Source organism: Arachis ipaensis, chromosome B1 (assembly GCF_059453495.1).
Source record: "Arachis ipaensis isolate K30076 ecotype BB chromosome B1, ASM5945349v1, whole genome shotgun sequence".
NCBI lineage: Eukaryota > Viridiplantae > Streptophyta > Magnoliopsida > Fabales > Fabaceae > Arachis > Arachis ipaensis.
Genome location: NC_142436.1, coordinates 38,216,574 through 38,241,395, shown reverse-complemented (window position 1 = coordinate 38,241,395; position 24,822 = coordinate 38,216,574). Strand labels below are relative to the sequence as shown.

Here is a 24,822-nt window from a genome sequence, read left to right as displayed (position 1 = left end):
GGATAACTAGGATAGGACTTCCAATTTCTCATACCTTGCCAAAAGTGTGTTTTTACAGTTATTTATTTATTTTACAGTCTTTTACTTATTTTAATTGTAATTTAAATTACTTGTTCCTCATCTTCAAAACCCCGATTTACAATCTTCATAACCAATAATAAGAACATACTTCCCTGCAGTTCCTTGAGAAGACAACCCGAGGTTTAAATACTTCGGTTATCACTTTTAAAGGATTTGTTACTTGTGACAACCAAAACGTTTGTAAGAAAGGTTGATTGCTTGGCTTAGTAACTATATTTGCAACGAGAGTTTACTATAACCTATAAACCATCAATCTTCAGTTCTTTCAACCACCCAACTGACATACCAAGCCGAAGTCACCGTCTTGTAAAACCCGTATATAACTCCATTAAATATCAAACATAAACCCAGCTATGCTAGTCTTAGGCCTAATTATTAACCACAAGTCTTAAAGAGGAGTTATGGAAGTTTGGAAAGCTAGAGAACCCTTAAAAACGAAGAAAAAATCATTTTTCAGCAAAATAGGGTGTATGTGTACGCATGCCAAATGTATGTGCACGCATATTTAAAATTTTGCCCTTCTCGCATACACATACAAGAGTTTGTGTATGCATAGGTGCCAAACAGAATGGCACGCTCGCGTATGGAGGGTTTGCGTATGCATGCCATCCCAGAATTGCAGAATTCTGTAAAGTTGCAGAAATCAGTTTTAAACACCAAACTTTAAACGTTCATAACTTCCTCTAAAAAAATTCATTTTCATCAAACTTTATAACAATTTAAGGATCTTTGAATGAAATTTAATTTAAGATAAATTTCAACTAATTTCAAAAACTGAAGCTCAAGTTATACTCTGTCAAAGTTCACAAAAAATGGTTTTACACAAAAACATCAAAGTTCTCTAGTTTCCAAATTCCAAAACCTTTACCAAACCAAAACCGACTCAATTCATCACAAAACACTACCACATACTACACTTTACCATTCCATTGTACTTCCATCACTTCCACACCTAAATCAATCAACATATCCACCAAAGATCAACACAAAATCCATAATTCCAATTCAATACTTCCATATATCTAATAAAATTTCAAACCCAAACAAACAAATCCATACAATTTCTGTAATTTCAATTCCTCACAAGCATTATTTACCAACACACATATATACCCTCCTCAATATTCATCCAACTCAAAGATCATCAATAATTCTCAATAACATCATTAATCAATATCAATCATCAAAATCATCATAATAATCAAATCCACAACCATCAATAACCATTCATTCCTATCTTAAGGTCAACTAGCCTAAGTATCCAGAAACATTATATATTAAATAAAAAAAATCGAAATCATACCTTGGTCGATTCTTAAAATGCACCAAACACAAAAACGAAGCCACCAAACTCGATCTAAAGCCTCAAACCAACTCCAACAAACACCAAAACTCAATCTAACATCATACAATATACCAACATCAAACCTAGGGTTCACAAAAACAACTAAATACAAGGGTTTAGTGAGACCTTATCTTATTCAACGAGATTAGGGGCAAAACCCAACAATATTCCAATGCTAGATCACCCATAAACAAACAAAACTATGAAAATCTTAATCTAACAAAGCCATAACTCGAATTTGTCAAAGAACAGAAAATTGGAGCTTGGGATTCGAGTTGCTTACCTTTTTTTTAAATAGAATTGAAGAGCTCAGCGAGAGCTTTGCGTGACCACAAACGGCTCATCAATCGGAACTCCGTAGCTCAAGATATGGCCACCGGAAGTTGGTGGTGAATAGTGACCAAACCCTCACCTCTCTTCTCTCTCGACCCAATGCCTCCTGATGGGGGATAAATATTGGTTAGGAATTTTCATAAAATAATTCCATTGCAAGTATAGTTCCAAACCAACAATTAATCCTCAATCAAAGTATAATTTGTTTGTCACTTAAGTTAAACCCAATAAAAACCGAGAGTATTTAAACCTCGGGTCGTCTCTCAAGGAATTGCAGGAAAGTGTGCATATTATTGGTTATGGGATTGTATCTTTTGGGGGTTTTTGGGTTTGATTAACAAGAAAATAAAATTGACAAGAAAGTAAAACAAACAACTAATATGGGTCTTGGCAAGGATCAAGAGTCAAGGGTTCCTATCTTGGAGCATTGATCACAACATGGCAATTACAAAGAGTTAATTCCACTTAGTTGCCCTCTAACATCAGAGGATTAAGTCAAGTGGACATAGTTGGTCCTAGAACCACTAATAATCCTAAATTGCCAATGAAACTGGACATCAATGATCTCAAGGGTCCTAAATCCTCAATCACAAGTCAAGAGTACCAAAATCTACTCTAAAACCCAACCAAGCATTTAATCAAACACTTGGAAGGCATAAAAGAAAAGCATAGTAAATTGGCAAGAAATATAAATTCTACGACTACCCAATGTAAGGAAATAACAATAACAACTCAATTAAACATCAAAGAAACATAAACATAAATGGAATTAATGGAAATTAAAACTAACAACAGTTCATAAACATAAAGACAACAAAATAGAGGAAATAATAAGTAAAGCTAAGAGAACAAAGATGTAAGAATAATAAATTGTAAAGAAAACTAAATCAAAGCAAGAATTAAAACGTAGATTTAGAGAAATCTAACCTAAATCTAACCTAATTCTAGAGAGATCGAAGAGAGAGCTTCTCTCTCTAGAAGACCTAAAGCATGTTTCTATTTATCCCTAATTGCTCTCCCCTTGTTCCCACTTGAATTCTACATCAAATAACTTCAGAAATGAGTTGGATTTGGGCCTGGATGGCTCAGAAATTGCCCCTAGCATATTGCCTTTAAGTTGGTCATGTGCCACTTGTCACGCATACGTGTGGGCCACGTATACGCGTCGCCTGGCAGATTTCCTTCCCACGCGCACGCGTGAGCCACGTACATGCGCTGCCATGAATTCTGCAAATCCTCATTTCTTCATGAATTCTCCACTTTGCATACTTTTCTTCCATTTCTTTCAAGTCATTCTTGCCTTCAAAGCCTTAAATCACTCAAACAAACATATCAAGGCATCGAATGGAAGAAAAGTGAATTAAATTTAGCTATTTTAATGCCTAAAAAGCATGTTTTCACTGTTAAGCACAAATTAGGGAGAATTACAAAAACCATGCTATTTTAGTGAATAAATGTGAAAAAAGTTGATAAAATCCACTAAATAAGACACAAGATAAACCATAAAATTGTGGTTTATCACTTCCCCTCTCTTGTTTGTGCTGAAAGTGGCTAGGATGGCCACTTAAATGTGAATATATATGTTGGGCTTGGGCTTGGTCTAACTCATTAGCATTTTAGGTCTGTTTGGTCCACTTTGGGCTAAAACCTTTAGAATTATTGCCCGATTTTCAATTATAAATTATTTTTGTCCTTTCAAAACAACAAATTTAATTTTCAAAATCTTATTTTTCTCAAAACACGGTACCAGACAGACTAGAGCCGGTATTGCCGACTTAAGCACCGATACACCTTTGTACAAAAAATTTTTGCAAACAATACATTTTCCAACTCATTTGAATTCACTGAATTCAAATTTTACCTTTTTAGTTTCAAAATATCATTTTTATATTTTCGAACCTATTCCGAGCAGTTAAAGTTATTATTTTATTAAAGCAGTTTTACATGAAAACTTCGGTTCTTATATAATTGTTTATACAATTATATTATATACATTTATGAGTGAAATATGATGATCTTTTGAATACTTGTCTCTTGATATGTAGAAAATGTCTAGGCAGAATAAGAAAAATAGGGCACAACAGAAATTTAGGCATCGAAAGGGTCCAATATATTTTGCAAGAATACGTGCAAGGTTGGTACAATTTTTTATTCGTTGTGCATTTGTATGTGTATGTGTGGCGTGTGTCTTTGAGTATCAAGTATGTGTTGATTTTAGAAAATAAACTTATTTTAACTCTATATAAATGCAATTTTAACTAGACTTATAGGCTACTTCTAAGAAAAATAATGAACCACCCACTCAAGAAGAAATGTTTGTTGAGATTCGCCAAAGCACAAAGGAAAAATCATTGGATGAAGACACTTTGGATGTTATTGTAAGTATTGGGAGTTGATTTGGTTAAAATAGGTTATGAATTTCTTGTGTCTTGACCATTTGTCCATCACTTGTGGTTACTTTTATGCTTGTAGTTGAGTTAAAGAATCTTGATATTACTCTTAATTTTTATTATTTGTTTTGATGTTGTCAAATGATATATGTTTTTAGTCCAATTGTGTAGTTACTCTTTTATTATTATTATTATTCACATTAATATAGGCACATCTGCAAGCTGAAAATAAAAAGTCTAAAGAATCAGTAATTAGAGATTTTCGATCCATATTTGGGAAAGAGAAGGCAGGGAGAGTGCGATGTCATGGAAGAGTTACCACACCAATTTTGTTGAAGAAATTGCCACCCTTAAGAAGCAACATGCAGCTGAGAAAGCAACATTAGATGGTAATGTTGATGTGATGCAAAAAGAAGTAGATGAACTAAAATCGCTTGTTAAGATGATGCTGCAACAAAAAAGCTTAGGAGTAGACCTTGAGATGTTAGCTGCTCAACTAGGAATCACTTTAGGCAATCCGAATAATGGTGCGCATGACAAGGTATTATTTGTTGTTAAAATTTCTATATGTTATCATATCTTAAAAATGGTTGATTATGTTAATGTTGATTCAATTGTTTTGTGTATCCAAATTAGAGAATGTTATGATATATATGTTTGTCCTCTCTGTCTCAAATATTTTTAGTAAACATTATTAGTATTAAAGATGTGTAGTTTTATATTTGATTTTTTTTATTTACAAGAAAACTATGTTGAAGGGGAAATCGAACTTGATTAAAGTCAAAATTTTAAGAGCAAATGTTATAGAGTAAAAGTCATGAACTTGTGGACAAGATGATAAATATATTCGCTACTTAGCTATTTCAACTTTTTTTTGTTATTATATTTTTTGCAAAATTAGATGATATAGTTCGAGGTTGTCATGACTTAGGCTATAGTAATATGGTATTTTGAAAAATAATAATGATATAAGTACAAGTAGTTATGACCTAGACTAGTACTATGTTATCTTGCAATGATAATATAATGTGATTGTGAATTTTACAACAATTTTTATAAGTCAAATTTGATGGAAAATGTTCAATTAGTTTTCTTTAGTGACTTGATTCAAATAGTTTAGTTTATTTATTGACACTAAATAATTAAAAAAAGGAATTAATTTCATTCAAGAGAAAACTATTGTAAATAAAAAATTATATATTACAAAAAACTATTGTCAAAAGTTACAAAAGACAATGCTGTTAAAATCATTGTAAAAAATGATTACAAAATGGCAATGGTATTAAAACCGTTGCCAGAAAATGACACCAATGATAACGCTTTAAAACCGTTGTCTTAGACAACTATAAAATGGCAATGGTATTAAAACTGTTGCCAAAAAAATGACACCAACGGTAACGCTTTAAAACCGTTGGCTTTGTGTAAAATAAAATTACAACAGTTTAAAATCTTTGCCAATCCAGTTATGATTTTAAACCGTTGGATCATGAAAGAGAATGGCTCTAAACCATTACTTATCAAGTAACTGTTCGAAACTGTTGTTTAAAATTTTCTTTCAAAACCGTTGTCTATGCTAGTAACTTTGACAACAGTTTTTTTGTTACCGTTGCCTTAGGTAGACAACCGTTGCCTATGAGCATTGATAATGGTCACATATACTACAGGTCAAAAACAGTTGCCAAAGTGTTGCCTAAAGTTTTAGGAACGGTTTTTCGATCTACGACAGCAATTTTTGACCGTTGCAAAAATTCTTGTTTGTTGTAGTGAATCAAAACTATATAAAAATAAACTTCTCAGATTGGTGAAAATTTTGGGGGAGGGGTAGCATATATTGGAGTTAGACTCACCATCAATACAACCTTAGAATCACTTTTATTATATTCAACATCCTTAAAAAAAAGGATTAGGTTATCATTACACTTACACAAGACACTATCACAAAGCAAATCTTCACTGAACAAAAAAAAAAAAAAGAAATGAGGAGCATGATAATGAATTAAGTAGGCATATAGACCAAACACAGAAGTTTTAACTCTTGCAAGAAAGAGGATTTTATAATTTTAGAAGTCATTGCATCTCCACTATCACAATTGTATTTTTATTTACCTCTTTTTTACTGTATAAGATGAATAATGAGTTTTAATAATACCCATGCACCCCTTCAATAAACTAAAGCATGCATAACAAGAATTTTGTATAAAAATATTTTGACAAGTATCGTAACCATCAATTAAGATATTTGTTTACCCAACAAAACTTATTAAAATAAGATATTCTAAAAAAGAAGAGAAAAGGTCTACACGAGTTCTTTTGGCAAAGTTCCAGTAAAAACTGCTTCTTGTAAATAAGGTCTGGTTTTGAGTATTATAAATAATTAATTAAAGAGAAAACATAAAAAATAAATTAATGTACTAAAAGTATTGACATAAAACTAGGTTGCCAAAAAGGTAGGTATAGAATGGGTAATCAATTTCCATAAGAACAAATATTTTTATTACTAACTATTAATATGATAGTCACATAAAACTGTCTTTATATAAAGACGATCATGGAAAATTATTAGATAATTTAATCTTTCATAATTAATGTCAAATTTGGATCAGATTTCAAAAAAGGAAACAAATATTATTATGTCAAATAATTAATACAGAAGGGCATTTTACATTCAATCTTCGTTCCATAATCACACGGAAGAATTCTTTCAAGTCTTCCCAAAATAATTGAGAAAAAAAGAAATTATAAATGGAAACAAACTTAGTGAAACACCCTCAACATCAGAATATCACGCTTTTGGCTGTGTCACTCTCTTAAAAGACTATCAGAATTTGTTATTTTTGGTCATCACTTAACCATTAACTCAATTCTTTTTAGTCTAGTAATTCAACAACATATTTTATCCCATAATTTTAAACATTAATGACTAAGTGACACTACAAGAACAATTAGTTTTAGCGACAAACTTTTAGCGGCAATAATACAATGGCTGTTATTTTTTTTATTTAAGTTATGCTTTTGTGGCAATTATATATTTGCCGTTGTTACTATATCTTATTGCGGTAATTATCTTTATTGCCACTAATATATTCTATGACTAATATTATTATCATTAAAATATTTTTTGGTAAAAAAATTTTAGTGGCTATAAAATTATGGCCAGTATTATTCTTATTAAAATTATAGTGTAATAACAATTATTATTATTACTATCATTACCTTTTTAATAAAATATTTTTAGTGGCCATAAAATTAGGGCTAGTATTAGTTTTAGTAAAATAATCTTGTATTTAAACTAAAGAAATGACTCAAATAAGGGATTCAGAAAAACCAAAGAAAGACGTGTTAGAGAAGAGAGCCTAACCTCACCGCCAAGCTCACCGTAGCGGTCGCTGCCGCCGTCGCTGCTACAGTTCAGATCAAGCAACTGTGCTCTTTGACTCAGATCCTTCTATCCCTTTCTATGTTGTTCAGAGAAGAGAAAGGCTCATGCCTATAGCTTTCTATCTTTCTCTCTCATTTTCGATTTAGGGCTCACGAACTCGCTCTGACTCAGATCCTTCTTGCAGCTCCGATCTGCTCCTTCAGGTATCGCCGAGTTGACTCATTCGCAGCTTCGATTTACTGTGCTCTCTCTTACAACTCCTTCATTTCATTCTCTTCTAAGTCAGATCTTCGCGTTTGCGTTACTCATTATTTTCACTGATTTAGATCTTGTGGTTCCAGTTCTTAAACTTTGAATTTAGTTTTCTGTTATTAATGTTATCGTGCAACTGAAGCTATGCGTAGTCAAATGAACTGTGTTTGGTTTATTTTTATTTTCAATTTAAGATGTGAGATGATAAAGGAATCTGGAATTTGGATGATGCCTGATTTATGTGCCTTTGATTTGTTATTATTTTTCAAATTTATGTGTGTAACTAAAATTAGACAATCGTTTGGGATCAAATGGGTTTTGTTCAAGTGACTGTCTCATAGAAACAGGGGATCTGAAGTCTGAACATCTAGAAATGGGTTTTGTTCAAGTGACTATCCTGTAATATGTCATTCTAATTTGGTTTGGTTACCAGGAATTCAAGCTGGGTCAACTCCAAAGCCAGATTCAGGTTTTAGTCTTTATTTTTAATTTAGTCTTGAACTTAAGAACTGTGTTTTCTTCTTTGTTTTTAATTTAATTTTTGTCATTGTCGCGTAAACTAAGATCTTAGGTTCTAGGCTTTTGTTTCCTTAAATTTTGGGTTTAGAGTTGTTCGCTTTCGTCCGAGGTACTGTTATGAAGATGTTGGGTTGGTTTTCTGTTACGGTGGCAGTGGGAGCATGGTCCCATTTTCTGGAAACTGCTAATGGTTGGGGGTTTTATTTTGCTATTTTATTGGAAGGCGTGGTTCATTTTTTTTTGTTATAATTTTGTAGCTATTTACCCACTTGTTTTGTAAACTACTTGTTCTTGTCATGTCCTTTTCCCTATTACAACACTATTATTTATGTTTATTGGAATACCCCTCTTTCTTTCCTTTCTCTGTCTCTATCTTAGAAAAATAGAAACTGCTCCCTTGTTGTTTTCAAGCTTTCTCTTACTGCTGTTTTATAGTTTATATTTATTTATTCTTATGCATTGACTAGGAATCGTTCTGTGTATTTTTTTGCATATTGATATTTGAGTATTTGTCGCTTGCCATTTTTTCTTTTAAAATGTGTTGTTTGTTATTCTGTGACAATTACAACTAAATTAACTTGGGTTTATTATTGTTGAGATGTTGTTCAGCTCAAGTCTTCTTGCTATTGTTGGAGTTGGTGATAAGGTAGTTGCTTTTTTTCATTGTGTTGTGTGTGAGTTTTGATTGGGCTTTCTCTATGATCTGATTGTCTTCATTGTTCCGAGTGATACAACTATCTTCTTTTCCCAAAACGCCTCTGTTTGTTTAATTCAATCACTTCTGTTGCTCTTTGGGAATTAAACTTTCTAACTTCAATACTTGCGGTTTGTATGAATACAGAAAGCTAAAAATCTCAACTTTTCCAACTTTTCTCCTATTTTGTGATGATTTGTTTTGTGTGCACTCATGATTTACTGTTGCTAAAATGTTATTGGACAATTCTTGGGTATGGAGTGCTCATCAAAGATGGTTGGCGGTGGTTTTCAACGAAGTTGGGTACTAGTGAAGTTGCTTGGACTCCGATCTATTTTATGAATATTTGATTACACCATCATGCCATTTTCTCAATATTCACTATCACACTGTTTTTGTTTCTTGTGTATTTTGCAAATTTGTATGTCACTGTATAGTAGCTATACTTAATAGTTGCACTCCTATCCTTTGGCGTGTGTATATGTATGAACTGCACATCAATCATCAAATAAAATGATTCCATTTTTTCCAATTACTAATTTACTATATTAGATAATTGGAATGGTAAGAGCACCATTCGTACTAGATAATGAATGGGCCAATAAGCATAATTCTTTCCTTGTGAAGAATACTCCCATCTCACTTCTGTTTCTTTTCATTGCAGACTCGTTCTCATTTTACAAGACAAGGCATATACATATATGAATTAAATAGTCTCACAGTCTTGGAGACTATTGACACGCTGCCAAACATTGGTGAGGCTGGAATTAATACTGATGAGATTCCGTTCAATTAGTAGAGTTTGTGATAAGCATTACTTTTGTAATGGGTGCATGTCTAATTTTTATAAATTGTGTTCTTGCATATATAGCATTGTCAGTACTAAAAATAACAATGTAGAACCTCTCATTTTGATATCTTGTATTATCCATATGGTTATTTGGTAAACTTTCTTCACAGAGCTTTGTGCATTTTCCACTTCTTGGGATTATCCTGGTTGAATATATGTATCTTTTAATTTGTTAATATTATTCGTGGCAAAAAGAAGATACCTTATGTCTTTAAGAAGCTATTTGTTAATGGTATTTGTTTTCTTTTTTGGTATTTGTTTTCTTTTAATTTAGTTGTAATTGTCACAAAATAAGAAACAACATCTCAACATCTCAACCACAGCCTACAAAGTTAGTTAGCTGCCATTTCCGAACCAAAAAAGAAAACACAAGTGGTGTGCGGTCCCTGAACAAGGTTAGTTGGTTGTCTCACCAAGCAAGCTAATTTAGTCTCTTTGTTTAACTATTTTTCAAACAAATCTCTTTTAATAATGTTCATATTTAGTGATAATGATCCTTAATACGATAAATAAAAATTAAATAAGTTTCTATTGAGTTTTTATTTTCTATAAAATAAGAAGTAAGCTTGAGAATTAATGAGCCAATTGGAACCTTTACTTTTGTCCTAACATGTGATTCGGTGTTGTGACTTTTTTTTAAAAAAAATATAAGGTGAGTAAAATTAATTTTCGACTATATATAATGTACTATTTGATTGTCTTATTACTTTTTGGGTTTGGACTTCCATTAATCAGTGAATTCTATATTTAACAAATTGAGTTGAATGGATAATCTAAGCTTGATTTTCCGCATCCATTATGGGTTTGTAAGTCACCATGTATACTAAACTTAAGCCCAATATTAAATAATGTAGAGTAAATAATAAATTGATCTTGAACTTTTAGACTAGACACTTTAATTTTTAATAAATTTTATTATTTTACAATTTTTTGAGATGAACTGAAATGGATTATTTTTTTTTATAAAGAAGACTAATTTATTTTATAATAATAATTTTTTATGCTTATATATTTTTAATTTATTCATTTTAATTAGGATATAAAATATCTATAGAAGGATCATGGACAATTCTAGAAATAGAAGATGGATGCAATGTGATAGAATTAGTGAAGAGTATCTAGAGGGATTAGAAAAGTTTTTAGACCATGCCTTTCATCATAGTAATGGAGAATCAATTGCTTGTCCCTGTAAAAAATGTGTGTTACACTATTTAGTGGATCGGACAATAGCTTATGATCACCTTGTGGTTAATGGTATTATGCCATCATATGACACTTGGTTTTGTCATGGGGAATTATTAAAATCACCTACTCCTATTGGAGAAACTAATTGTATAGAAGAAACTTTTAGGGGTGATGATATGGTAGGAATGATAGAGGATGTTTATAATGGCTTTACCTAGAGCATAGATAATGACCCTTCAGAAAGTGGTGATGAGGAGCCAAACTTGGAGGAGCCAAACTTTGGAGCCAAACATGCGTCAACAAATGAATCTCATCCAGAAGTGGAAATGTTTGACAAGTTACTAAAAGATGCAGATGATGAATTATATCCTGGATGCAAGAAATTCAGCAAGCTTTCTTTTCTATTGCAACTTTACCATCTAAAGCAATTATTCAAATGGAGCAACGAGTCTTTTAATGCGTTGCTAGGATTATTAAAGGAAGTATTACCCGATGGTGAGAAGTTACCTAGTTCTTATTATAATACTAAAAAGATGGTTAAGGGATTGCGCTTGAAGTATGAAAGGATCCATGCTTGTCCCAATGATTGTATGCTTTTTAGGAATGAATTGGCTAATAAGAACATCAACGAATGCTCAGTTTGTGGAGCTTCTAGGTGGAAAAACAATAAGAAAAAAATTCCTGCTAAGGTTCTAAGGTATTTTCCCCTTAAGCCAAGGTTGCAGAGGCTGTTTATGTCTTCAAGAACTTCTAAATTGATGAGATGGCATCATGACGAACGCAATAAAGATGGGACTTTGCGACATCCTGCAGATTCTGAAGCGTGGAAAAGTTTTGACAATTCTCATGAAGAATTTTCTAAAGATCCTCGCAATGTTCGTTTAGGATTAGCTGCTGATGGATTTAATCCATATAGTAAAATGCAAAGTAAACATAGCACATGGCCAGTGATTTTAATGCCATATAATCTTCCACCATGGCTGTGTATGAAGCAAGAGTTTTTTATTTTGTCGTTACTCATTCCTGGACCAACAGCGCCTGGAAATAATATTGATGTTTTCTTGCAACTTTTGATAGAAGAGTTAAAGGAATTATGGGATGTTGGGGTGGAAACCTATGATGCCTTTGATAAGAAGACATTTAATATAAAAGCAGCGCTCATGTGGACAATAAATGATTTTCCAGCATATGGTAACTTATCTGGTTGGTGTACTTATGGTGAATTTGCTTGCCCTTCTTGCAATATAAACACTCATTCTATAAGGCTCACAAAAAGTCAAAAGTATTGCTACATGGGTCATCGACGCTTCTTGAAGTCTAATCATAAATATCGAAATGACGCAAGGTCTTTTGATGGGACTAAAGAATCAAGAGTTGCGCCTTGTCCAATATCAGGGTCATCAGTTTTGAATCAAACTAGAGGCATAAATTTTTTCCTTGGTAAGCTTGGTGAAGATGTTAGTGGGGTGATAAAAAATACATGGAGAAAGAGGAGCATTTTTTTCAATCTCCCTTATTGGAAAACAAATTTGGTGCGACATAACCTTGACGTGATGCACATAGAAAAAAATGTGTGTGATAACTTGATATATACACTGTTAGGTCTGGGTAAAAAGTCGAAAGATAACTTGAAGGCTCGGTTGGACTTGAAAGAGATGAATATAATACCTAGCTTATGGCCTCAACAACGAGCTAATGGAAAGATATTTCTCCCTCCTTCTTATTTCTCAATGTCTTCTGCTGAAAAGAAGTTATTTTATGAAGTACTAGAAAATGTTAAGCTTCCACATGGCTATGCATCTAATGTCTCTCGTTGCATTCGGAAACAGAAAATATCAGGGCTAAAATCTCATGATTGCCATGTTATAATGCAAGAACTTCTTCCACTTGCTTTACGAGGAACAGTAGATAAAAAGATGAGCTTTGTTTTGATTGAATTGTGCACATTCTTTCGAGGGATATGCAGTAAAAATCTTGAAGTGGAAAAATTAACACTACTTGAGGAGAAGATTGCCTTAATATTGTGTGACATGGAGAAGCTGTTCCTCCCATCATTTTTTACAATTATGGTACATTTGGTTATTCATTTAGCAACTGAAGCTAAAATTGCAGGTCCGGTCCAATATCGCTGGATGTATCCAATAGAAAGGTACGGATAATTATATATATTAGATTTAAATTGGAGGTTCAGTCCATTTTCATATATAGTAGAATAATATTAACTTATGTTATAGGTATTTATGCACTTTAAAATCATATGTTCGAAATCAAGCATGTCCAGAAGGTTCTATAGCAGAGGGATATATTTCAAATGAGTGTTTGGCATTTTGCTCACTATATATGGAAGGTGGGGATTCAAGATCTTATTGGTCAACAAAAAATAAAATGGAGATTGAGCATGAGGCTGATCAAGAAGGATGCCTTTTTCCTTCTATTGGGAAGCCATTTGGCAAAGAAGAAGCATTTCTAATGGATGATAAAACATGGTTGCAAACCCATCGATATGTGCTCTTCAATTGTGCTTCTAAAGTGGTTGAAGATTATAGAAAGTAAGTGATCATCTAGCTCTCTTTATTGTTTACCATATATAACATTATCAGTGACATATATATGGATCACATGTACAGTGAACATATTAGTGAGATCAAGAGAACACATCGCAAGCGTCGCCTTTCTCCACATCAACTTGATCGCTTGCATTTTAATTCATTTCATGAATGGTTCAAGGATGAAGTAAGTAAAGGATTTAATTATTAGTTTTTGGTTAATATCATGTTACGTTCTCAAAAGTTTATAGCTTCTATATTATTTTCTGATTAGATTAACAAGTTGGATATCACATTTGGTACCCAAAGTGATATAAGAACCCTTTCACGAGGTCCAAGTTACATTGCAAGACGATTCAAAGGTTTTGATTTGAACAATGGGTATCGATTTCGAACAAAAAATCATGAAGAGTCCAAGGCAACACAAAATTCTGGTGTCATGGTTGTCTCAAAGGTGATTAGCTATGCAAGTGCAAGTGACAATTCTCCCAAGTCGGGAAATATCAATTATTATGGAAGATTGACTGATATTATAGAGTTAAATTACTTTGAAGAATTTAAGGTTGTCTTGTTTAAATGTGAATGGGTTGACATAACCAAAGGTAGAGGAGTTAAGAAAGATGACTTGGGTTTCACACTAGTGAACTTTTCATGCTTAATACATACCGGTGATCAAGAGAGTGATGAACCTTTTGTATTTGCAAACCAAGCTCAACAAGTGATATTTGTGAAAGATCCTCATGATCATGAATGGTTTATCCCTAGGCTAATTAGTCCTCGAGACATATATAATATGGGAGAAAAGAAAATCATGCAGTTTGAGCAATTAATGCAAAATGATAATGGTGACTTAACTTTGTTAGAGGAAATTCGTCACTTTGAGGATGAGAATACTGATTGGGTTAGAAGTGGGGTTAATGATATAGTAATTGATCATGGACATTCACCAAATCAAACTGATGACAATTCTGAGTAAGGTAATATTTTGAGAACTCTTACATTTTGCATTCTCATTTTCTGTATTTTTCTTATTTTTATTTATTAATTTTATATTTTTTTTATTTAGAGAGGTGTACCAAGTGATTTGCATTTTTCTGCACATGCTCGTTTGGGGAGGTGTTGGTACACGCATGGAGAAGCAGATGCAGCCCTTACTTTGATATATAGCTCTTACTTTGATGTTTTGAATTTTGACCTTTGAGTTTGAAGGATCTTTTATGTCTTAAGATTGGTTACTTATTCTGTTCATTAATGTTGACCTAGGGAGTTTATATGTTATTTTATCTTTTTCTTTTCTCCATCGTGAAATGACATTCATGTTAGTAAGAATCTGATTTCTCTGATAAAGCTGGTATAATATAATTTGATTCACTTTACCCTTGTCCTGCTATTACATGGAAGCTTTGGAAACTCAGGTTAGAATCCTTGGGTTCTGTTTTTTGATAATATTTTCTATTTTTTTAATCTGTTTTTTATTTTGTTTTGTTAAATGTAAAGGTTTTATACTTTCATTTCTATTGACTTTGTAGGATATGGATGCATCAAAGAAGAACTATAAAAAGTCAAATATTGAAGGAAATAGTTTGGGAAATAATTTAGAGTCAAATAAAAAGGAGAAACATAAGAAGAGAAAGAGAAGGCATGAAATTGATGGAGAAGCTACAAGGAATTCAGAAGAAGAGGGCTTCACCAGTAGAAAAAAGAAGAGAAAGAGATTGCAAAAAATCAGTGCTTCAATGGCAAGCAAAAGACACAAATTTACTGAGGATAATGATCTTGAGAGTGCTGTCTCAAGTACAGATTTAAGAGTGCCTAAAAAGAGTCGTGTCAGATTTGTTGAAGAGGAAAATTATGCTGATGAAGTGCTGCCTTTTATGGAGCAACTATTGAATGATGAGGATTTGTCTCAAACTCCCAATATTTCTGATAGTATAAATTCTGAGCAAGATGAAGAATTAGGTGATATTATTATTGCTTCAAATATGATATTGTTATATTTTCATATTTCTTTTCACTAAATAATTGCATTTTTTTGTTATATCATCTAGAGGCAAAGAGGGTTAGAGGACCTACATTGTTGAAAAAAATTTGGAACATGCCTCGTGGAAAGACAATTGATGTGCAGTTTAATAACCGCAACCAAGCTATAAGAAAAGAAGGCAGAAAGCTTGCTAGTTTTCTTGGTATTCTAGCTAGAACTCCTTCAATAATGCCTTTAAACATAGATGACTGGAGATGTTATGATAAAGAGGAGAAAAACAAGTTGCTGAAAATTGTGAGGGTAAGAATTTATTATTCTTAATGGATTCTAATTTAATTTAATTTAATTCATTAAGATATTGCTTGAACATTTTGTAGAAGAAGTTTTCAATCCCAGTACGTGGTGAGGAATTTGTAAAAAGATCAATTGGGAAGAAATGGAAAGATTATAAATGTGACTTAAAGGGTATATATTTGGGACAGTACAAAACCAAAGATGTTTTATTGAAGAATAGACCGGAACGAATCCCAAGAGATCAATGGATTGGTCTTGTCTCATATTGGTTCTCTGATAAAGCAAAGGTACTTTGAAAGCCTTAACTAACATGTAAATATAAGATAAATATTATTACTGAATCTAATAAGGGTTGTCTTCCTTTGTTTTATTAGCATTTCCTTATTTTTTAATTCTAATTCTGCCATAACTGCAGCAAATTAATTAGGCCAAAGTAGATTCCGTGAACATGCATGGAGAAATAGAACTTACTATTTTACTGAAACTGTATAGATATAGAAAATAGAAAAATAGAGAAATAATTGCACGTGTGTGTAGTAGTGTATTTTACTAATCCATAATGTGTTATGATAGAAACGTACCCAAGCAAATAGGATTAATAGGGCAAAGCAAAAAATGCCTCACACGGGAGGATCCAAAAGCATTGCAACTTTGATGGATGAACTGGTACTTATGCGTAATTTTTATTTCAGATATTTTATAAAAATGCACTGTTTTTTTTTTCTAGAACCATTAGCAACGCAGCACAGTATATATTATATGAGAACACTGAAAATTTTTCTTTTTTGCACTTCTCTTTTGACTTTGTTATTTTGTTAGGCCAAGGATGGAATCGAACCTTCACGAGCAGAGATTTTTCTCAAAATTCATAGAAGGCGTAAGGATGGTAGACCATTGGATGAGGAGTCTGCAAAAGCAGTGGTAAAATTTATGAATTTGTATCTTCTTGTTGCTGTGATTGAAAAGTATAAAGGAACTAAATCATGCATTTAGTTCTAAAATAGAAACATACATGTATCCTTCTTTTTAGCTTCACTCAATTGTAACATTTAGTTTTTTCTATATAGGAACTAATTGAAGAGAAGTTGAATAATGGCGAGCTATCTAATGAAGAATCTATTAATGGTGTTGCTTGGGAAGGAGATATTTATTCTCAAGTATTGGGAAGTGATAGAAGTGGTTACGTACGTGGTTTAGGACTTGGTCCAACACCTTCTTTATTGTGGGGTAATAAATCATCTTATGGTAAATTTGTTTCAGATGCTTTAGCTAATGAGGTTGCTCAAAAATTACAACAAGAAATAAAGGTGCTAAAGGAGAAACATGAAGAAGAAATGAAGTTGATGAAAGAAAATCAAAATAAAATGTTTGCTGAATTATCTTTTATGAGACAAGTTTTGTGTAAGCTTGTTTCAACAGGTTCATCTATGACTCAAAATTTCAATGAAAATTCTTTTATGCAGGTAATTTTTGAAATTTGAACTTTTTTTTTGTGAGCTGTTTTTTTTTTAATTTGACATTACTGCATTTATTAGGTTCCTGATGCTAATAGTGGTCATGAGTTAGCACCATCCAGCACTTAAAATCAGGTTCGATGCTAATAGTTATTTTTTTAAAAGATTATATCTTTATCTATTATTGTTTGAATCTAGCACTAATTAACTAATACCAACTGCTTATTAAGATATGCTGTTTCAGTATTTTGGCAACACATAAAAAAGGGGTCAATGATTTTTTAATTTTTAAAACATAGCTTAGTTGATTACTTCCTAGTTAAAACAGTAGCTTACTTATAATATTAGTTCCTAGCAAACATATGTTGTATTTTACCGAACATGAGTTCGTTTGATGCAAGGAAGATCTTCATAGTTATCCATTTGAAGTGGATATGTTGTTGAGAATAAGTATCACATTTTCTAAGGATTTCCATGCGTTAAAGGTTATGTAGTAGGTGCGAATTGATGAAGTTTGGACAGGATGCTTTTTTTTATCACTGTTTATATTTGGGTGTGAAGCTTGGTTTTATATATTTATTGATACGTGACTTAGTTTTAGTTTAAGAGTGCATGTTTTAGTGTGTTTTTGTATGAGTGGATTTCATTCAATTTCTCTAGTGCTACCCTGTTTTCGAGAGCTGTTGATATACTTACTATACTCAAGAGAATGTTTACTATTTTCACTTTTGAAAGTCGAGTAGATCTAACTATTAGTTTACTTCACTCAGATATAATTCAATCATTGCTTCAGTTTTGAGTGTGCGCCCTCTGCCTATATATATATATTTTGACATTGTATGACTTGTTTTTCAAATTTAATTTATATTTGGATGGTATTTATAGTTTTATGAATTTTAAAATAAGTATTGGAACATTAACTGAACTGAAATTTCAATGTTATATATGCAGATGGTGTTATAGGAATTGGCATCACTATAACTGCTGTGGGACTCATAGTTGGTGGCTTTGTTGCACTGTTAGCCTAGAAGAATTAGCATATTTTGGCTTTTTTTTATTTTTTGCAAAATGTATTAAAAGTCAATAAAATGACGAAGAAACCTCTATTATGTATTGATAAATACTGCTTTTAATACTCTAGTTTGTTAAAAAGAGCATTTTAATAGAAAGCTTGTTTTAAATTTTCTTGATCAAAATTCAAATGCAAATTATCATTATCATTATCATTATTATTATTATTATTATTATTATTATTATTATTATTATTATTATTATTATTATTATTATTATTATTATAGGTTGTTAGTTCTAATAAAGTGAGTATAATTAAAAAAAAAGTCTTTAATTATTGAAAAGAATTTTTAGTATCAAAATTATTGAAAAAGATTAATTTTTATAATATTTAAAAAAATCAAATCTTTTTTCAAATATTTTTTCAAATCTTTTTTGATAAACAGACAAATTTATTTTTAAATATTTTTATTTTTTTTATAAATATATTTTATCACTAATTGTATTTGATGATACTCAAATCCATTAGCTAGCAATAAGTTCTCATTTTCACCAACAAGCAAGTTTTAACAGTATTTTTTTCTCTCTTCAGATTTCATTAGTAACAAGCTCTCATATCTCACAATCCACTCTAATCTCCTTTCTATTTCCTCCCCCATCGCTTCTCTGATCTCTTCGCAAGAATTCCATTTTGTCGTGCCGTCGTCGTGTGGTTCTGCACCAACCTATGTGTTCACAATGATAAAACCCAAAACACCACACACAATGAATTATTCTCAATCTTACTTGTTTACTGTTTCAACCCTTTGGATTACGGCAAATTCTCTTTTGGGTTCAACATGATCAGTCCTTTTTGTGCAAATTTCCTATCCAATCAGTTGCTAATATCTAGAACTATTTTCATGAATGTTGGTGGAATGTTATTGTCAAGGTTGGAAAACCAGAAATGGTTTTCGTTGAGCTAGTGAAAGCTACTATGCTGATGTTGTGTATATGTATAACGAGGTTTCACGCGATGAAATTAAAGTCGAGGAGAAGGTATACAGTTACTATAAGACAAAAGTCTGTCGTCACACCTTTTTCTTGTCACGCTTAAAAGTGTGGCCAAAAGGAGTCAACAACCACACTTTTATGAGAGTGGCAATTGATTAGATATTTGGCCATGCTTTTTCTGTGTAATGCTTCAAAAGTGTGGTTGAAAGGGATTAATCGTCATGCTTTTATGAGGATGGTGATTAATTAGTGATTGGGCCATATTTTTTTACCATGCTTCAAAAGCGTGATCAAAGAGGGAAACAAGCACGTTTTTAAAGTGTGGATAGTTTGTTTTCCTATAGACACCTTTTTAAAACATGCCCATATCCTCTAATTATTTGGCACCCTAAAAAAGCGTGACAATAGGGTTCTCACTTGAAATTTAATTTTTCCTTTAAACACTTAATTTTTTCTTAAGAACATCCATCACTAAAAACATCCCTCACTTAAAAGTGAGAACCCTAAACCCTCGAACCCTCTTTATCACTCAACTAAGAACCCTAAACCCTTGCAACCCTTTCTTACTTTTCAACCCTCTCTCAGCTCGCAACCCTTTTCATAATTGAGAACCTATCCTCATCTCTCAGCTCGAAACTTTCTCTTAGATCGCAACCTTTTATCTCTCTCTTGCAACCCTCCTCTCTCTCAACTCTCAAAAACTTTAATCCGTGCTACCTCCATCGGTGCGCCCACTGTCGGTGCTCACTCTTGCTCTCAAGGCCTCCCTTCGTGCTGACTCTCTCTTGCGCAAACCTTACCTCTGTTGACGCTGACTCTCTCTCGCTCCTCCTTCAATCGTCGTTGCCTCTCCCTCAATCGGCACTTAACCCTCATAGTAACACAAGAAGGTATGAATTTAATTCCCCTTTTTTTTCTGTTTCAATCATCACAAATTTGTTTCTCTGTTTCAACCCTCCACAAATTTCCCTGTTTCAACCCTCACCATAATGATGATTAATGTTTTCTTTTCTTATATAATCATCTCTTGCAACTGTAATCACCTCTCTTTTTGTTTTGTTTCTATTATGTGGTGAACTCTCTAGTTTGATTGCATTGTTATGGGGAACATGATGGATTGTCTATTTTATTATATGACCTATCGAGTGTTTTACAAGGTTCATGTATACAATGTTGAGGAGTTGGTTCTATGTGCTTTGCCTAACCAAGACACGTATGCATTTGTTCGAAATTTATACGCTTTTTGACATTGTTTTTAGTATGTTTTTAGTAGGATCTAGTTACTTTTAGGGATGTTTTCATTATTTTTTACGTTAAATTCACATTTCTGGACTTTACTATGAGTTTGTGTATTTTTCTGTGATTTCAGGTATTTTCTGGCTGAAATTGAGGGACTTGAGCAAAAATCAGATTCAGAGGTTGAAAAAGGACTGCTGATACTGTTGGATTCTGACCTCCCTGCACTCAAAGTAGATTTTCTGGAGCTACAGAACTCGAAATGGCGCGCTTCCAATTGCGTTGGAAAGTAGACATCCAGGGCTTTCCATCAATATATAATAGTCCATACTTTGGCTAAGAATAGACGACGTAAACTGGCGTTCAACGCCAGCTTTCTGCCCAAATCTGGCGTCCAGCGCCAGAAAAAGAGCCAAAACCAGAGTTGAACGCCCAAACTGGCACAAAAACTGGCGTTCAACTCCAAGAAGGACCTCTACACGTGCAACACTCAAGCTCAGCCCAAGCACACACCAAGTGGGCCCTGGAAGTGGATTTATGCATCAATTACTTACTCATATAAACCCTAGTAGCTAGTTTATTATAAATAGGAAATTACTAGTCTTTTTGACCATCTTTGGACGCTTGGTTCTTAGATCAGAGGGGCTGGCCATTCGGCCATGCCTGGACCTTTCACTTATGTATTTTTAACGGTAGAGTTTCTGCACTCCATAGATTAAGGTGTAGAGCTCTGCTGTTCCTCAAAGATTAATGCAAAGTACTACTGTTTTCTATTCAATTCATCTTGTTTCGCTTCCAAGATATTCATTCGTACTTCAATCTGAATGTGATGAACGTGACAATCATCATCATTCCCTATGAACGCGTGGGGTGCCTGACAACCACTTCCATTCTACCTTCGACTGAATGAGTATCTCTTAGATCTCCTAACCAGAATCTTCGTGGTGTAAGCTAGAATGATGGCGGCATTCAAGAGAATCCGGAAAGTCTAAACCTTGTGTGTGGTATTCCGAGTAGGATTCAATGAATGAATGACTGTGACGAGCTCCTAACTCGCGATTGCGGGGCGTTAGTGACAGACGCAAAAGGATAGTAAATCCTATTCCAGCATGATCGAGAACCGACAGATGAATAGCCGTGCCGTGACAGGGTGCGTTGATCATTTTCACTGAGAGGATAAGATGAAGCCATTGACAAGGGTGATGCCTCCAGATGATTAGCCGTGCCGTGACAGGGCATTGGATCATTTTCCCGAGAGATGACCAAAAGTAGCCGTTGACAATGGTGATGTATCACATAAAGCCAGCCAGGGAAAGGAGTAAGACTGATTGGATGAAGATAGCAGGAAAGCAGAGGTTCAGTGGAACGAAAAGCATCTCCATTTGCTTATCTGAAATTCCTACCAATGATTTACATAAGTACCTCTATCCCTATTCTATTATTTATTATTCGAAAACACCATTATCAATTTATATCTGCCTAACTGAGATTTGCAAGGTGACCATAGCTTGCTTCATACCGACAATCTCCGTGGGATTCGACCCTTACTCACGTAAGGTATTACTTGGACGACCCAGTGCACTTGCTGGTTAGTTACACGGAGTTGTGAACCATGGTCTTGGCATCATGCTTTTGGCGCTATTTCCAGGGAAAGAAAGAGCAATGAATTTTACATAATTAAAGTGTAATCACGATTCCGCGTACGTAGTTTTTGGCGCCGTTGCCGGGGATTGTTTGAGTTTTTGGCATGCTTTTGGTCCGGTAACATCAGTGCCAAGTTTGATCCGGCAACAGCACTAAGTTTTTGGCGCCGTTGCCGGGGATTGTTCGAGTTTGGACAACTGACGGTTCATCTTGTTGCTCAGATTAGGTAATTTTCTTTTTTTATTTTGTTTTCAAAAATTTTTCAAAAAAATCTTTCAAAAACTTTCCCATTTGTTTTCGAAAAAAAAAAGAGGATAATAAAAATGTTTTCAAAAATTTATTCAAAATTTTTAAGAATGAATTCTAGTGTTTCATGAAGCATGTGAAGTCTGGCTGGCTGTAAAGCCATGTCTAAATTTATTTGGACTGAGGCAGCAATTTGTTATCAAGAGCAAGCTAGTTGTTGTTAATCCACCTGCTACTGTTCCTGATTTACATGCTAAAGCTTGGCTGGCCATTGGCCATGTCTAGTGTTTTGGACCGGAGCTTTCATTGAAAGCTTGGCTGGCTAGTGAGCCATGTCTAATTCCTGGACTGAAGCTTTAGACTAACACTGCAAGATTCCTGGAATTCATATTAAAAAAATTTTGGAATCCTTATTTTTCCTTTTCCAATTAATTTTCGAAAAAAAAATATACAAAAAAAATTAGAAAATCATAAAAATCAAAAAAATATTTTTCATGTTTCTTGTTTAAGTCTTGAGTCATGTTATAAGTATGGTGTCAATTGCATGTGCATCTTGCATTTTTCGAAAATTCATGCATTCATAGTGTTCTTCATGATCTTCAAGTTGTTCTTGGTAAGTCTTCTTGTTTGATCTTGATGATTTTTTGTTTTGTGTCTTTTCATGTTTATCATATGCATTCTGGAATTCTTAGTGTCTAAGTATTAAAGAATTCTAAGTTTGGTGTCTTGCATGTTTTCTTTGCATTAAAAATTTTTCAAAAATATGTTCTTGATGTTCATCATGATCTTCATAGTGTTCTTGGTGTTCATCTTGACATTCATAGTGTTCTTGCATGCATCCCTTGTTTTGATTCAAAAATAAAAGAGAAAAACATGAAAATGATGTTTTTAATTTTTCTCTCTCATCATAAAAATTCAAAAAAAAAAAATATCTTTCCCTTTTTCTCTCATCAAATTCGAAAATTTGAGTTGACTTTTTCAAAAATTTTTAAAATCAAATTGTTTCTTATGAGTCAAATCAAATTTTCAATTTGAAAATCTTATCTTTTTCAAAATCTTTTTCAAAAATCAAATCTTTTTCAAAATTCTTAGTTATTTTCGAAAATTCCAAAAATATTTTTCAAAAATCTTTTTTATTTTTATATCAAATTTTCGAAAATAACATAATCAATTAATGTTTTGATTCAAAAATTTGAAGTTTGTTACTTGCTCGTTAAGAAAGATCCAAACTTTAAGTTCTAGAATCATATCTTGTGATTTCTTATGAATCAAGTCATTAATTGAGATTTTAAAAATCAAATCTTTTTCAAAACTAATTTCAATCATATCTTTTCAAAATATCTTCTCATCTTATCTTTTTTAAAATTGGATTTCAAAATATCTTTTCTAACTTCCTAACTTCTTATCTTTTCAAAATTTGTTTCAACTAACTAACTAACTTTTTGTTTGTTTCTTAACTTTTTCAAAACTACCTAACTAACTCTCTCTCTCTAATTTTCGAAAATATCTTCCCTCTTTTTCAAAAATTTCTCTTTAATTAACTAATTATTCTTATTTTTATTTTTGATTTTAAAAATTTTCGAAAAATACTAACATTTTTCAAAAACCAATTTCAAAAATCACTAACTCTTTTTCAAAAATCTTTTTCGAAAATTCTCCCTCTCCCATCTTATTCTATTTATTTATTCATTTATTAACATCTCATCTCACATCTCAACCCTCCTCACAGTTGTGTTTCTTCCATTACATTACATTCTTTGTCTCCCTCTTTTCTTCCACTCACAAAGGGATCCCTATACTGTGGTATAAGGGATCCATATTATTATTATTATTTCTGTGCCCTCTTCTTTGTCATATGAGCAGGAGCAAGGACAAGAACATTCTTGTTGAAGCAGATCCAGAACCTGAAAGGACTCTGAAGAGAAAATTAAGAGAAGCTGAATTACAACAAACCAGCAAGCACCTGTCAGAAATTATCAAACAGGAAAAGAAGATGGCAGCTGAAAATAATAATAATGCAAGGAGGATGCTTGGTGACTTTACTGCACCTAATTCCAATTTACATGGAAGAAGCATCTCCATTCCTGCCATTGGAGCAAACAACTTTGAGCTGAAACCTCAATTAGTTTCTCTAATGCAGCAGAACTGCAAGTTTCATGGACTTCCATCTGAAGATCCTTTTCAGTTCTTAACTGAATTCTTGCAGATATGTGATACTGTTAAGACTAATGGAGTAGATCCTGAAGTCTACAGGCTCATGCTTTTCCCTTTTGCTGTAAGAGACATAGCTAGAGTGTGGTTGGACTCTCAACCCAAAGACAGCCTGAACTCTTGGAATAAGCTGGTCATGGCTTTCTTAGCCAAGTTCTTTCCTCCTCAAAAGCTGAGC

The 24,822-nt window shown here is 32.9% G+C and overlaps 2 protein-coding genes across 2 annotated transcripts; both read left to right on the top strand.

Annotated features, from left to right (window-relative positions):
* The first annotated feature begins 11,354 nt into the window (after window positions 1-11,354).
* LOC148576256 (uncharacterized) lies at window positions 11,355-14,550 on the top strand. The gene is made up of 4 exons (XM_088501548.1): window positions 11,355-13,177; window positions 13,263-13,577; window positions 13,656-13,761; window positions 13,849-14,550. Exons 1-4 carry the CDS (start codon window positions 11,355-11,357, stop codon window positions 14,548-14,550), a joined length of 2,946 nt encoding a protein of 981 aa, XP_088357674.1.
* A 418-nt stretch (window positions 14,551-14,968) lies between these two features.
* LOC107605499 (uncharacterized) lies at window positions 14,969-17,432 on the top strand. Its single transcript, XM_088500517.1, has 8 exons — window positions 14,969-14,989; window positions 15,104-15,533; window positions 15,623-15,855; window positions 15,933-16,136; window positions 16,423-16,515; window positions 16,669-16,770; window positions 16,917-17,312; window positions 17,385-17,432. The coding sequence occupies exons 1-8, from the start codon at window positions 14,969-14,971 to the stop codon at window positions 17,430-17,432; spliced, it is 1,527 nt and encodes a 508-aa protein (XP_088356643.1).
* The last annotated feature ends 7,390 nt before the right edge of the window (window positions 17,433-24,822 follow it).